Consider the following 15450-nt stretch of genomic DNA (forward strand, 5'->3'; position numbering starts at 1 on the left):
CACAGAACATTAGATTGAAACTAATTCAATCTTCCACTTCTTCTCCTCAGTAAGAAGACAGCAAAGGCACTTAAAAAGCATCACAGTTGGACAGTCCCAGTAAGAACTTTCACACCTCATACATATGATGCAGGAGACACAGAGCAAGAATGGTGAGGACAGAGGGTCTATTTTAGTGAGCCACTCACACGAGCACTAGAATCTATATATCTACCCTCTTTCTGCCCTTCTCATCTCAGAAAAAGAAGGCTGTGAGTATTTGTTGCCTACTGTATAAGGTAAGGATTTTTATTTTAAAATATTACAGAGCAACAGAGACTAAATCAATTAAAGGCTTTATTTTAACAAAAACTTTGCTAAAATGTTTTATAAAGGACATTGATTAATGACAGTTTTAAACTTTAAATACAACTGGGGTTCACTTTCTCACTGAATAAAAGACATCTCATCTTAAAAGGGTGTAGTGATTCAGAGAACATTTTAGTCAGATATGAGATCAGCTGATGTTCTCTGAGTTTAAATAACATATCATCGTGGGAATTTGATTTATGTGTTTTACTTTGGAACCCACTGCCATTGTGAATAATTCTGCTAATTTCAGTGTGATGATCTTGAAATAAATCTTTTTATTCTTCTTATAAAAATCTATGAAAATGGTTGATGAGTTCTGTCTTTGTGTATATTTTTACACTGGTCAGTTGTTGACCTTTAAGCAATGTCATACTGTACACTGTCAGTATGCCATGCTGTGGCTGTACAATCAATGATGTATGTGTTTCTAACTTACAACTGAAGGCTGAGCTGTCAGTTCTGACTTTATGTGTGCATCTGTGTGTATTCTTCTATAAAACAATGTTTGTTTGTTTTTTTACACTTTCAGACTGACAAGGGGAGGCACACAAAACTACAGTGATGTCTGAAGCGTACGTTCCTACATAATTTTAATAATGTTTTTACAACATAACTCACAGGTGGCAGGTGAGTTAAGGTGAAAATGATAATACCAACAATAATGAAATATTTTCTCTGTCTCTACATGAATTACGGACACACCCTTCTGAACCATTTCAGGCCTTCGGTGAGTTGATGTTATATTTATTTTGTAATTAATTAAATTACAGTACTTAAAGTCCTAAAACTGGACAAAGGAACCCCAATTAAACATTGAGACAAAACTTTACTCTTTAATTTATTGACTGTGGAAAATGATCCAATCTTATTTACGTATATCAAAATTGAGAATTTTTATGAGAACGTCAGAATCGAAGAGTAGTTTATGCTCGCCAGACTGGAAAGGGTTACAGAAGAATTTCTTAAAGAATTTGGAAGTTGACTATCAGGCTGATTGTCTACAAATGGAGAACCTTCAATTCCATCATTACCCTCCCCAGGAGTGGTTGACCAACAAGGGTCACAGGAAGAGGTGTGTAATCACAGGAGGTCATAGAGAACTCGGTAATGTCTTGAAAACTTTCTTGCAACATCACTGCTTGTCCCCAGTTTGTTCATGTGGGAAAGCCATATAGCTACTGGAAGAGGCTTCTGTGGACTGATGAGACCAAAGTAGAAGTTTCTAGGTTGAATTAGAAGTGTTTTGTTTGGCAACAACCAAAAACTTTATACTTCCAGTATAAGAACCTTATTCCATCTGTGAAATATAGTGGTGGCAGTATTATGGTATGGGCCTGCTTTGTTGCCTCTGGGCCAAGATGGCTTGCAATGATCAATGAGCTTTTGAAGTTATTGCTGCAAAATGGGGTCACACCAGTTACTTAAGATGTATTTTTGCCACAAACAAATTTTTAAGGACTTTAGGGACTTCTAAGGGGTTCACAAAACTTCAAATGCCATTATAAACAGTCAATCAGAACCAGGCTGACATACAACTTCATGCAGAAAAAAAAGCACTTACTGGAAGACACTGTGTATGGTTCTGCATTTTAAATAAATTATTTTTCCAGAAACTGAATAAGATGTATACATCTTTTTTCCAGAAACCAAAGCCAAAAATCTCTGCATCACGCAGACTGTTCTTGAAGGTATTTTCTTTGTATTAGTCTTTGACAGTAATGTCATAAACATTTTCTAAAAATTTACATTCTTTAAGAACTGTAAACCATACATTGTCTGGGGTGTAATTTTATATGTTCTCCACACCAGACTAAACTGCTAAAGAAAGCCATGGCCATGCTGGAGAGTGAAACGCAAGCCAGAAAAGATGAACGAGTGCGAACCCTTGCTGAGAAAGTCCCAGAACTCCAACTGTCAGGCCTGTCTGTACAAGACCTCCAGGTACATTTATCACTGAAGCATGCAAAGCTTCACATCAGGTGTTTTTTTTCTGGTTGTGGCTCCAAAGAAAGTCAAGCATTGAATCAAATAACTGTCTAAACGTAAGTTAAAGAGTCAGGTCACCCATTTCACTCCTGCCCTCCCACCCCCCATGATGCCTAGCCTCAGGTAATTAGTTTTAGTTTTATTCGCAGAGATTGTGAGAGATCTTCTGCCAAGACATTTGTAGCCACCCAACTATAACTCAAGTAATTCTCTTGTTTGAGGGGTTGCTACGTCCAAGATCCTAACAGCAATGCCTTTTGGACTAATTAGTGAGAATATTACACAGAACTAAAAGTCAATAGTTTTAATTGGGACCAATGGAAAGTAGTTGCTATAGAAACTCTGCACAGAGTTTATAGACTCAAGCTGCAGATCATCATCAGTTATACAAAACTCAGCCTGTGTTTTATGAACAAGTCTAGTCCCATTCACATCTCACTGTCTCTGTGCATTGTTCTTTACAGTGTCAACATTTCCATGAATTATCCTGATCAATTCTTTAAAACAAATTCCTTTACTTGGCACTTTAAATGTGACTAATACATTTAAGGTTTCTGTCCACAGAATCTTTGCAAAGAGCTGCATCAGAAAATTGATGTGGTTGATGAAGAGCGGTATGACATTTATGCTAAAGTGAAGATTAATGATGTCAAGGTAAGTAATGTAAAAGTAAAATTTCTGTCTTTTTACACATGAAAAAGAAACCATCACAGTTGGACAGTCCCAGTAAAAAGCTTTTTTCCATATTTAAGACAACATGTAACCAATATTCATCTGACTTTATGGTAATCTTGAGTCTGGTTTTCTCATTTGTGCTGATCACAGATACAGGATCTGTCTCAGAAGATCTTTGAGCTGAAGGGGAAGATGAAGAGACCAAACCTGAGGAGGGTCAGGGTGTCTGCTGACGCCATGCTGGGAGCTCTGCTGGGCTCTAAGGTCAAAGAGTCTGTGGACTTCAAGGCCAACCTCAAGACAGTCAAGAAGGAAGAGGAGAAGGTGAGGGCTGCTGGTTTTAATTATTGAAAAAATATGTGGTGCCAGTCCAGGTGATGTGATTCAAAGTCACTGACATGATTGCCTGGGAGTCTTGGTTGCAGCTATTTAGCACAGCACATGAATGGCAACACATATCCAAGATCAAATAATGATGTTTTCAGTAGGGAAATTCATGCCATAGTTGAAATCAGTGGTGTAGGTATCATTTTAACTTTAAGGGCCACATAGCGTGGATAAAATCAAATTGCTGACACTGTGAATCTGTGAACCCTGGATTTTAATGGTAATGCTAAATATCCACATGTGTGGATGGCAAATGTTGTGATGGCAAGCTCATAAAAAGCAGATTTAAATGATGCTATAAATTAAATCCTAAGCTAAAACCCAGACTGCTAAAATGCCTTCAAATAGGCTAAATTGTACTTACTGTAAACAACCTGAGAAGGGTGTCAATAGGTGTAAGGAAGTAAGCATGCTGTCCTACAGTATGTGCAGTAATAGAACAAGCACGTGTACTTATCTGACTTAACACGTGCATATTGATGGTTTACAAAGTGCTTACAAGTGACTAGGCTTGACTGAAATGAACTGATAATCATTTTACATTGTTATTCCACAGAAAGAGGAGGTGACTGATTGGCGTAAGAACGTGGATGCCATGTCTGGCATGGAGGGCAGAAAGAAGCTGTTTGATGCAGGACAATAAAATTGTCCTCTTCATAACAGGTGGAACCAGTAGTTGTCAGAGTTGTTCTCTCTTCATTATGACAGTGAAAATGAAAACCAGATTAGCAAGACGGTTCTGACACACGTCATGTAACAACATGTGAAAATGGTAATTATGAACTAGCTTAACTCGCATGCGTATAGTTTTTTGCATAATGTAAAATATAGCCTATTTCAAAAAAGTGTGTTTAATGCATTGGTATGTATTCTGATTCTGTAATGTTTACTTTCTGTATGAATTTAGGAGGAGAATACTACAGTTGACTATATCTAGTACAGTAAAAACATAACTGACATTGCCCAGAGAAGAGACCTTATTGGCCTATTTGATATTTAAATAAATATATTTATATTTGACTACTGTTAAATATGTTAGCTTGACATTTACCGTGTATTATTGTGGGCAAAAATAAAAAAAAAATTACAATTGCATGTTTTCTTTTCTTTTTGTAGAAACAATATACTGAAGCAGACATTGATGATTCTGCAAAAAGCACAACCAGACACATCTCAGCAATTGCCAGATGATTCAATGTATACATGCATAATTAAAACATCTACACACACACACACACACACGCAATATTCATATTTGATTAGCTAAAACCACAGCATGTTGACATAGTTTCTTTAAAAAATGTACTCTTATGGTTTGTCAGTTCCACTTGCATAAGTTTTGGGCAGGTACACAAGCTTACTGTGCATAAGCATCTCCACTCCCTCTCCCTGTAAACAACCTTCTTTTAAACTGATGTCCTTCTCCTAAAAACAACAGTGTAAATTACAAACCCCTTACTATAAAGCATCCTCACACTGTCAGCTGATGCAGCCCTCCATGACAGTCAGCTGTTACTCCCCTTCTTCTTCTTCCTCCTCCACGGTGACCGTGCCCCTCAGTTACTACAACTCCTAATATGGGCATATCATCTGCTGGAAGTACCGCCCACATGCCATATCTGCACATACGATTGGACGATCCGACTGTCAATCATCAACACGGACGCTGTTGGACGTGATCTGCTGTCAACACAAACGACTGGAGCAGCTGCATTTAGGCAGGATTTAAGACCCACACAGGGTAAGCCGACATTTTCACAATATTTTCATTTTGGGATGAGGTTGCCACATGCCTGTGCCTTGCTTTTTATACATTATTTCCTGTCTTTACCGCCGTCTTTGCGGCCATATTACAAATGCGGTGCTAACGGTAAATTTTCATACCAACACAACCATTTATCAAGCTAACTAGCTAAAAAGCTTTGCTGCAGCATGCAATAGAATAGTCCATGTAGTGTTTAGATGACGTTATTTCCTATTGCATTGCGTCCAGTATTTAATTCATGCTGTTTAATCAGGATGTAGCTATCAGCCTTTAGCCTGTAACCTTATTAAGATAACCTTTAACCTTTTGCCGGTGTTCCTAATCCTGCAGTCAGATCAGCTAGCTAACGCTGCACTACAGCTAGCTATGCACTGTAAACTGGAAGTGAATGGCATTGTATTTAAATTTGCATATTAAATGTTACTGCATTTACATATGCATATTGATGTTATTTTTATTTCTGAAATGACTAACTGCATAACTTGTTTATCCTGAATGTGTGCAGGTGTCTGCTACTGGTGCCTCATATGTCTAAGTACAAACTCTTTCTGCTGAGGCATGGCGAGGGCGCCTGGAACAAAGAGAACCGTTTCTGCAGCTGGGTTGACCAGAAGCTGAGCGAGGATGGGGTAAAGGAGGCCCAGGACTGTGGCAGGCTCTTGAGGGAGCAGGGCTACAAGTTCGACATAGTATTCACCTCCATACTTAGTCGCTCCATCCAGACAGCCTGGCTGGTGCTGGAGGCTATGGGCCAGGAGTGGGTTCCTGTTGTCAAGTCCTGGAGACTTAATGAGCGCCACTATGGCTCCCTGATTGGCTTGAACCGAGCAGAGATGGCTCTTCAACACGGAGAGGAAAAGGTGAAGTTGTGGAGAAGGAGCTATGACATGACACCGCCTCCAATTGATGAGTCGCACCCTTACTTTCTGGAAATTTACAATGACCGCAGATACACCACTTGTGATGTGCCAATAGAGAACCTTCCCCGAGCAGAGAGCCTAAAAGAGGTGTTGGACAGGCTGCTGCCATACTGGGACAGCACTGTGGTTCCAGAAATAAAAAAAGGCAGGACTGTGCTAATTTCTGCTCATGGAAACAGCTGCAGGGCCCTGCTGAAACATCTGGAAGGTATACTATTGAACTGCAACCTATGATGAACAGTGCTCTCTCAGCATTTGTTATTTTGTAGGGTGAATGCATTCAGTTGAATTCAACAATGCCTGAACTCCTGTTAAGGGTCTTACAAGCTGCTTTTTCACTGTAATTAGAGTCATTGAATTGAGAAGGACATATTTCAGGTCCAGAAATGGAAGGTTGAACTTCTAGAAAAAGGCCACAGAGTTAATATTACATTTGACTGCGGTCATGAAGTCCATGCTGACCTTTCATTACACTTGTAAGCTTTGGGTGCCATAGACCACCCACTAACCTAACACATATTGACTGAATGTAGCACAGGTTATATACCAACAGAATCTGCACTAGTATCATAAATTTGGCAGTAATCTAACATTACAGTCAGTACATTTCTTCCGGGAAATATTTTCATTGTAATACACTAATACAAAATGAAAAACTGCAAATTGCCATAAAATGTTTGTGAATTGTTTGTCTAGCATGATTTTTAATCATGACTGTCTTCATTTCAATAGGTATTTCGGACGAGGACATAGCCAGCGTGACGTTGCCTACAGGGATACCCGTGCTGCTTGAGCTGGATGAAAACCTCAGTCCTGTAAAGCCTCGGCAGCTGTTGGGAGATCAAGCAAAGATTCAGGCTGCCATCAAAAAGGTGGAGGATCAGGGAAAAGCCAAACCATCAATCTGAATGCACTAAACTGGCTATAAGACTTGAAATAGTTCAGTTTTTATTTTATTGTGCACTTTTAATTTAGCACAGGGAAAGCCAAACTCTCCAAAAGACTCAAATAACTTATAACAATAGACAGTAATAGTAACAATATTATTATATTATTAGCTTACTGTGTGTGTAATACTGGCCTGACCTGGGCACAGAATGCACATAGTCAGACTGGTGGAAAAAGTTCTGAGATGTACTGTACTGTTTTAGCACTGTTTTGAATTGTGTTTTGTGTGCATACTGGGGAAGTGTGTGTGTTTTGTTGCTAATATTTCACACAGTTGTGTCTTCTTAAGCCCTAAGATGGTTATTTATTTATTTATTTACTCACTGGCTCAACCTTACAGATTAGTAGTAATGTGGTGATGCAGAAAAGCAATAAAAAATGATATATTCAGAAAGAAGGAATTATTGCTCCTACTGTACCTAAAGAATGCTTTTCTGTTACATTTATAAGCTTTATCTTGGATTTTAAATGTGCCTTCCGTGTTAACATATTTTCAAATTCTCTTTTTGAAAGCTTATTTCAACCAGAATATTAAACCGATCTTGTAGTGATTTTTATTTGAGAAAAGAAGCACTTGTCTAACAAATCTTACCTCATTGAAATTGAAAGGCAAACTGTTCATTCCAGGAATGGGGTAATTGTGAGCTGCAGAAGTGCTGTAAATGTGCAAAACCACTGAAAACCTCTACTGATTTCTCAGTTTCAACACTGTGTCTAACAGCCATGGCTGTTTGATATGAAAACCTCGTTCATGCTTAACACTTTCGGTGGGATTTTATGCAGATTTGTGTGTCTATTTCTTATTTAACGCATCATGTAAGTGATAAATACCATTATTAAGAACAAGCACTTGGTTTTCATGAAAAATTCTAAATTATTATTAGACATGTGCCATTTGATGTTTGTTAACCGTTGATAACATGATTGAAAATGATGAAGCCACTCTTGAGTCTGCACATTATGTATTGTAACAGTCATATTTGTCATGTTATGTTATTACTAGGTGTGGCACAGGTTATGTCATTGTTTGTTGTATTGCTTTTTCAGGATAGATGTACAGTACTTTGCCTCACTTGTGTTTTGCTGTTTCCCACTTTGTGTGTTATGTTTCTTTACTGCTGTTATTTAGTACACTGGTTTTTTAGGTCAACAGGGGAGGAGGGAATTTAAATGCATGTGCAGCAAAAAGAATACAGTAATATATTTGTAATTCTATGTAAGATCATTTAATGTATTTTTTGCTGCTTTCTCTCCTCACAATATGTGCTGAAAGATGAAATATGAAATAAAACTGAATAACATTTTCCAAAGACATATTTTTATTGTTATTTCTGTGCTATGGTAAATTTTAAGCTTCATTTTATCCGAAAGTTCATCATTTCACAATAGGAAGGAGTTCCAGATGTCACAATGATATAAAGCTAACTGTAAATTTATTACTAAACTAATTAGAAAGCAAACAACAATGCTGTTTGGGAAGTACAAATATGTCTGCAATTTGGATCCTGGTTGCCTTGAGCCCACTGGAAACATAAACAACTGAGTCTGCTTGGCTACCACAGATGGATCTAGAGGAGTGTCTCGTCATTTCTCAACCATTTCTGTAATTTGGCCAAACCACTTGGGCTGAACGAGGAAGAAACCCTCTAATTGGAAAAGCTCTTAAATGAACATGATCATGATTTTGGTTCTGTGTGGTAGCAATGATACTGTGTATTTTGGTGGACTTCACACCGTATAGACCACAGCCTTCACATGTAGCCTACATCCCACCATGGTCATTTTCCATTTCTTCCTAAACCAGTAATGAAAAGAATGTAAGACTAATTTATTTATAAGCTATATTATTTGAGCTCAACAGATTTGATAACATACTGATCAGCAATGCAATGTGGAAAATCTTGTAGAAAAGAAAACCTCACACAAAGTAAACACAAAGTTTATCATATTCATTTGTATTATATATTGCTTGTTGTCTCTCTTAAAGACCATTTCATAATCAATATGACTAGGAGTTTTTATTTGAAAACTAAGGAAACAGTGGCAAATGCATGACAAAATTTAAACTGTACATGTACACAGGCACACATCAGCCCAGTTGCTCTCAGTTGCAGCTTGAGCAGGCGGGGCTGTTCATGCTGTGCTTATAAACCTCTGGTGACTCTCTCTCTCTGCTGATTTCCAACAGGAACATCACTTTGGTCTGCAGGCCTGGTAAGTTTTTATGATGTTAACTCAGAAAGTAGCTCATGTGAAAAATCTCCAGTTGTTTTTGTGTTCATTTTTCTATGCAGAGTGACTGAAGGATCATAGATTTAAGCAGAGAATTACAGACACTGATGAAGTTATGCGTATTCCCACATATTAACTTCATGGTTTAGATTAGGAACAACTGCTGTAAACTAAAAACTGTACCTTACTTAGATATAGATGCCTCACTTCTCTACTCCTTGGAAAAAATATTTTACAGCTGATTTAATTTTCATGTGTCAAAGCAGACCTATTTTAATTAAAAGTAAATCATTCATAAATGATTAATGAAAAGAAACTTAAGACCTTACTCAATGTGGAAATGTGTCTCACTAATTCAAATGTGTGGAACAGCTGGACAGCTGGAATTACATGTGTTGGAAAATGTTTTTTAGTCTCTGAACAAATGTTAAAGTATAAATACTAATGCAAAATGTACTCAAAGTACTGCCCATTTCAATTGTGGATCATCCAGTTCATTCCTTAAGAGACTTTTGTAAAGCTGAACATTTAAAGGTCATAGAGTTTAGCATATTTCTTTGGAAGACATCTTTTTATCTAAGACACATACATGAATGATATTGATAAGGCAGGATCTACATGTAGCTATAAAACAGAAAGACAGAGAAATGTTACATTTCTTATTTATATATATCATAAAATACTTACTAAACAGTGGGTTGGTTCAAACTCCCGCATTCCTGTTTATTTTCTTTTGCTTGAGGCATTGTATCTGCTCTGTCCAATTTAGACTAGACGTGAATACTATTATTTGACTTTAGTTTCTGTTACTCATACATTGAGCAGACATCTGGCCGTGCAAAAGCTGTTTGCTGTGGTGGACATGCCAAGAAAGACTCCTATTCCTTAGATGGTATTGAAGATAAAGGCTACGACCACATGGGGCTGGAGTGTGTGAGTTTATGACCACAGGCTCATCTCCCCAGGGACTGGAAATGTGTTTGGATTTACAGACCATCTTGCTTCTCTGTAAGAGAAATCAGAATAATTTTGCGACACAAGAGTCAAAACAGCTGTGTATTCACATTAAAACGTTTGTGCACACTGTGGATTAATTGCAAAAATGAGTTATGAGACATTTGATTTCAGACTCATTAATTTTCAGCAAGCGTGAATGCATACTCACAGTTTTATAACAAAAAGACAGACAAAGAGGACTCAACAACGAGGAAGAGTTCACAAATGTGTATTTAATGACATATGGATGACGTATGTTCCCCATAAAACAAACATCATCAATTAAGATTACAAGGCCCAAATGGCGAGTCAGAGTTTAAAAGTTGTCATTAAAAAGAAATTGTGAATTTGCCAAATGATGATTTGGTACAGACTAATGTTTTAATCTGAGCACAAATGAGTCTTTGTTGCTATAAAGAAAAAAACAGGGCTGTCTACTGGGTGATTGTACAGGTGGGAGGAAATGGTTTTCCACAGGAGCAAATTACAGGAGGGCTAGAGGTGAGCGTTGGTGTCTCAGACATTAAGTCATCAGCCACCAGTCTCCCATCCAGTCTGCTTACTGTACATGCAAGGAAAAATAGCTTTCCTTACATCACAACGTGAATGATTTAGAAGTTGGATTTGTTTAAGTGTCCAGCTGTTCCTACTCCACGGTTTGAGACTTCCATTATTATGAAGTATTTTTATCAACAGTAACGATGACAAACAGCCTTTCAGTTATGTTTCCTAGCTCCCAGCAGAATTATGGAAAGTTGATTCACAGCATTCACAATGGAAATTGGTTATTCTTGGATTGCCACTTCGTATAGCAGCAGGTATTTCCTAGAGTAAACCACGCTCTCTGTTCACGGCCGTGCACCTTGCCAAAGCGGGGACACTACAACTAACACAGCCTGTGTACTTCCTTAAAAGGAGGCTGCAGTCTCCACCATCCCAGCAGATGGGATGCGGAACAGGGAGTGTACATAGCTGCATCGATTTCCACTGAGCCCTTGGTGAGGAGGGAACTTTAACTCAGCTTTGAATGTAAATTAATAAAGAATCTTGCATCGCATCACATTTCTTGTTGCAGCTTCTCTTGTCACTTAGTAAAAGTAAAGATTCAGATTTGTATCAGCAAGCGGAGAACCTTTTCCCCTTTGTTAGGGTTAACCTGTCGCCTGATGATGGGCTCTGCGTGTCCTCTTGCTAATTAAAACTAAGATGAGCTGCAGAACACTGTGTGAAACGCTGAAAAGCTTGAATGAATGTCCTGTTGACCTCATTACTCTGTGTATACAAGCTAGGTTCACAAAACAACACACACTCCATGCCGTGCACATTTCAGTGAGCTGCAGTAAAGGTCAACACGACAGTATTTTGTGGCTTGTAAATTGTGTGGAATTTGTGTCCTGGTCAGGGACATTTTCATATGTGACCATGTTTGGTCATGTGGACTATGCAGCTGTGGCTTCTTGATTGATTGTAAACGCCTCGCAGGCAATTGTTTATCTATTTGCGTGTTGAAAGACTTTTTTATATTTTGACAAGAAATCCTGTATGATTCAAATGATGTAAGCACCTTCAGTGCATGTGCTACATGTTGTATATTTAGCTGATTGTATTACAAAGAACAATGACAGCAACAAAATGGCCTCATTAAATCCCTCATTCATCAACCTTACTGTACCACCAGCTAGAATACTGTAATGACAAATGTGAAAGGATTTACAGCATTAGATGAAACAGTACCTCTGCCCTTACCGTATATGTAAGTGCGCAGCTATGCAACAAGCTAAACACATTCCAGTGAAGGTTGAGGACAGCAGAGTCCTCACTGGATTCATGGTATGATCATGATCTCCTTTAGGGTTTTTGAAACCTAAAAATATTTTTATAGTTTTAATAGTTTTAATTTTCACTTTTTGCTTAAACCCATAAATTCTACTGAGAGCTGTACAGTTACTCCAGCTGCCTGCATGTCTTTCCTGTTTGAAGACGTGAGGTCTACTACAACTTGCCAAACCAAATGTAAATCAGCCATTAGAAACAGTGTTTAACAGAACATGCCTGCCTCCGCCTCCTTTTGATGTCTGATTAATACACTGGGACACGCTCTAGACGCCATCATTACAAAATCATACACAAACAGCACGTGGTGTGTACACAATGTTAAGATAAATAGAAGCACTAAGGAAGTTATACAAACAATGTTAGTGAAGGGCTTTTACATTTTGTATTGCATGCCATGTCTTATAAGACTTATTTTAATCTTCCGTGGACCACTTGAGGATTTTTTTTTAGAAATCAACTAATTACAATTAATCGCAATATGTCACAAGTTAGTAACCAACATTAGTACAATTCAAAAATCAGTGCTTCCCATATTAGTCATTCCTTAACTATTTAATTATTTTAAATGATTGAGATCACATCGTCATATTATTGTATTACCAAATCACATATTCACTTATTTGCTGCAGCGTCTCTCTAAATGTGCCACAAACCTGTGCAGTTTTAGTTGATTCACTTTTTTCCTCCTGCTGTGCACTAGATTTTGCTTTTGCAGTCTGAATGCAAAGTGAAAAAATACTAATTGAAATGACAATAGTTTGTAAACCACACACAGGAGACACATGTCAGATTTAGAAAATGTGTTTCTCTAAGCCTAAGTGATTGTTTTCTGTATTGAACAACGGGGGTACAACGTGTTACTAATAAGTCTATTTATTAAGGCAGTGGAAGGCTTTATGTTTTCTCCTGCTTCCAGACTTGCTAAGCTAGGTTAATAGCTAGGTTAATTGTCTCCTAGTGCTAGCTTATATGCTCATTATATTCTTATTTATACACTACTTATAGACGTGAGAGTTGTCTTGGTTTTCTCATCTGACTCAGAAAGACAGGTGACAAAATGTTGCAGTATTCCTTTAAAAGCTGTTCGTGTACTTGTGCATCTAAAATCTGTAAGTTACTAAGTTCTTTAATGTAAAAGTTGTGTATTTTGTGTTTTTGACAGATGCATCAGATTATTTTTTGCCAGTCTAAAGTAAAGTCATGGCAGACAATTGCATTTAGAGACTGTCGTTAGGAAACCTACCATGTCTGAACTTTCTTTGTCTTCTTCAGACCGGAACTAACTCAGAATAGGATCCTTGTCATTGCTGTTTTCCTCAATTGACTGGTTGCAAACATTTGAATAAATATTCATGAGCAGTGTCTGGAGAGTGTTAGCGGCAGAAGCCAGCCAATAACAAGGTGCCGTTTGCATAAAAGCAGACAGACCAAGATCAGAGGAAGATGTCCTGCACCAGCTTGTGATCTGAGTCAGTGTAGGCCACAGGGCCACAGAAGGGAAAGGATGTCCAGATGAGACAAATGAGTTGCAGATGTACCAGTTAGAAACTGTCATGGCCACCCGTCATGTGGGAATGATTTATGGACCTGATTCCACCTCATGACAGAAAACGGTTAAACCCTGGAAGCCTACAACCTGCTGACCGTGTATAACTGAGGGGATCACAAGAATCTCTGACAGTTTATGTGTACGATGTGTTTGAGAGGCTGTTTCCATGTCAGGGTTAGGTCCAGGTAGACATTTCTGTCTAGATTAAAACGTCATTTGAACAATGCTTGTTTCTGAGGAGGAGCTGCTGCATTTCAGAGCAGGAATAATCAGTTTCTGTAACATGTCTCTGCTCAGACAAATCACTTGTCTGGTGACGGATGGGACAGCTGTTATGGGAACTCTCAAAGTGAGTATCTTTAATCAGAGTCTATGTCTCATTTGTGTGCAAAGTGGGGGGTAGAAGGCAATCAACTCTCGCTACCTAAGTGGTGAGTTTTTAAACTTTAGAAATGCACAGCTCAGACAGCTTTGCTGGACTCGGGCCAACACAAACAGAGTTCACTCATGATTGTGTCTGAGCTGTTACCCTGCAGGTCAGTCAGTCTTTGACTGCTGTTCCATGGAGTCTACAGTGCTCCAGCTCCTGGCTGTGAAACACAGAGCAGCCTTTGTCAGCACCAGACCTCAACTGTGAGGGAGTGATGGACAGGGAGAGGAACTGTGTCAGCAAAGCTTTGAGATGATGCACCGCTGTAGATTATGAATGCAGAACTTGTGAGAGAATGATCAGAAATGTAGATGATGACGAACAAATAAGAAGAGACTGATGCCAAAAAATAACAAAAGACCAGCAAAATCAACTGTTGTGGTCATTATGATTACATACACATGTGTTTTTTATGTAAACACAAGGAGACACAAAGAGCTCTTGACATGATAGTTGACAGATGTTGGCTCACTGTTGCACATGCAGTACTGTACAGCACACCACAGATCACACAGCTGGAATACATCCTATGACAGTGACGTGCAGAGGAGGGATGAGGGTTATCTTGGGTGCTTGGATCTGGCAGTGATGATGCAGATAATCGGATCACTTTTAATTCAGGAACTCCTATCTGCTATATGTTACACAGAAAGTTGTTATATTCTGGTTATTGATAGAAGAGTCCTGCACAGATAATTAACAAACAGCATCAATTTGATTTTAGTAAGTCTTTAAAACTGTATACATCACTTGACATGCATTATTTCCTACTGCTTTTCTTAGCAACAATCATGTCTCCAAACATCATCACAGTTTGTCCGAAATTAAAATATGTGTGTCACATTAAATCACTCTTTTTTTCTGGGAAGGTAAAGTGTCAGTCCTTCACAAGAACTATCTGTGAGTGTGTTAGAAAAAGCCCGCTTTTGGCCCAATGTGTTTATAAGCCTTTGTGACTGTATATGGTAAGAGCCATTGTGAAAACTAAACAGTTAGATGCTTGTGTCCCGTTATGGCCCACTACTCACTGTTGGTGGGCTTCAGATCTGAAGATAGACATACAAAAATGAAAGGATGAAAATGAAGTATAAGCTTATATGACAGAGGAAGACATTAAGCATGTATGTTAAAGGTAAGTTTCATGGGTTCTTTGCTAATGATTAAAATTTGCAACTTTAAACAGTAAATGACAAAAATATTGATTAGTTAGACCAACTATTTATCTCTGCCAATGTAATAGTAACTTTATGTTTTGTTAGCTACAATCCAAACTGATATAAAATCTCAAACTCTAGTCATTTCTGGTGTTCAATCTTAAACAGGAACTCGTGAATGTAGAAAATGAATACTTTTGATTTATTCTCATCAGATCTAC

The 15450-nt window shown here is 38.2% G+C and overlaps 2 protein-coding genes across 3 annotated transcripts; both read left to right on the plus strand.

Annotated features, from left to right (window-relative positions):
* Window positions 1–255: 255 nt before the first annotated feature.
* On the plus strand, window positions 256–4365 carry LOC113165232 (troponin I, slow skeletal muscle-like). Of its 2 annotated transcripts, XM_026364613.1 has the most exons (8): window positions 256–278; window positions 881–923; window positions 1072–1078; window positions 1995–2039; window positions 2161–2292; window positions 2902–2991; window positions 3163–3336; window positions 3956–4365. In XM_026364613.1, the coding sequence occupies exons 2-8, from the start codon at window positions 913–915 to the stop codon at window positions 4040–4042; spliced, it is 546 nt and encodes a 181-aa protein (XP_026220398.1). In that variant the 5' UTR covers window positions 256–278; window positions 881–912; the 3' UTR covers window positions 4043–4365. The 2 variants fall into 2 exon arrangements, with proteins under 2 accessions (XP_026220398.1, XP_026220397.1); XM_026364612.1 differs by lacking the exons at window positions 256–278; window positions 881–923; window positions 1072–1078 and having other exon boundaries at window positions 1974–2039.
* A 672-nt stretch (window positions 4366–5037) lies between these two features.
* bpgm (2,3-bisphosphoglycerate mutase) lies at window positions 5038–8346 on the plus strand. Its single transcript, XM_026364642.1, has 3 exons — window positions 5038–5140; window positions 5670–6292; window positions 6817–8346. Exons 2-3 carry the CDS (start codon window positions 5692–5694, stop codon window positions 6990–6992), a joined length of 777 nt encoding a protein of 258 aa, XP_026220427.1. The 5' UTR covers window positions 5038–5140; window positions 5670–5691; the 3' UTR covers window positions 6993–8346.
* Window positions 8347–15450: the final 7104 nt, after the last annotated feature.

The sequence above is a fragment of the Anabas testudineus genome, chromosome 6 (genome assembly GCF_900324465.2).
Source record: "Anabas testudineus chromosome 6, fAnaTes1.2, whole genome shotgun sequence".
Lineage (NCBI taxonomy): Eukaryota > Metazoa > Chordata > Actinopteri > Anabantiformes > Anabantidae > Anabas > Anabas testudineus.

What these genes read in the sequence shown, in the direction of transcription:
- LOC113165232 (XM_026364612.1), top strand. Translation starts at nt 1,974, where the DNA reads ATGTATACATCTTTTTTCCAGAAACCAAAGCCAAAAATCTCTGCATCA. An exon ending in TGTCTGTACAAGACCTCCAG is followed by an intron (nt 2,293 to 2,901) that starts GTACATTTATCA and finishes TTCTGTCCACAG; the next exon opens with AATCTTTGCAAAGAGCTGCA. An exon ending in TCAAGAAGGAAGAGGAGAAG is followed by an intron (nt 3,337 to 3,955) that starts GTGAGGGCTGCT and finishes GTTATTCCACAG; the next exon opens with AAAGAGGAGGTGACTGATTG.
- bpgm (XM_026364642.1), top strand. Translation starts at nt 5,692, where the DNA reads ATGTCTAAGTACAAACTCTTTCTGCTGAGGCATGGCGAGGGCGCCTGG. An exon ending in CCTGCTGAAACATCTGGAAG is followed by an intron (nt 6,293 to 6,816) that starts GTATACTATTGA and finishes TCATTTCAATAG; the next exon opens with GTATTTCGGACGAGGACATA.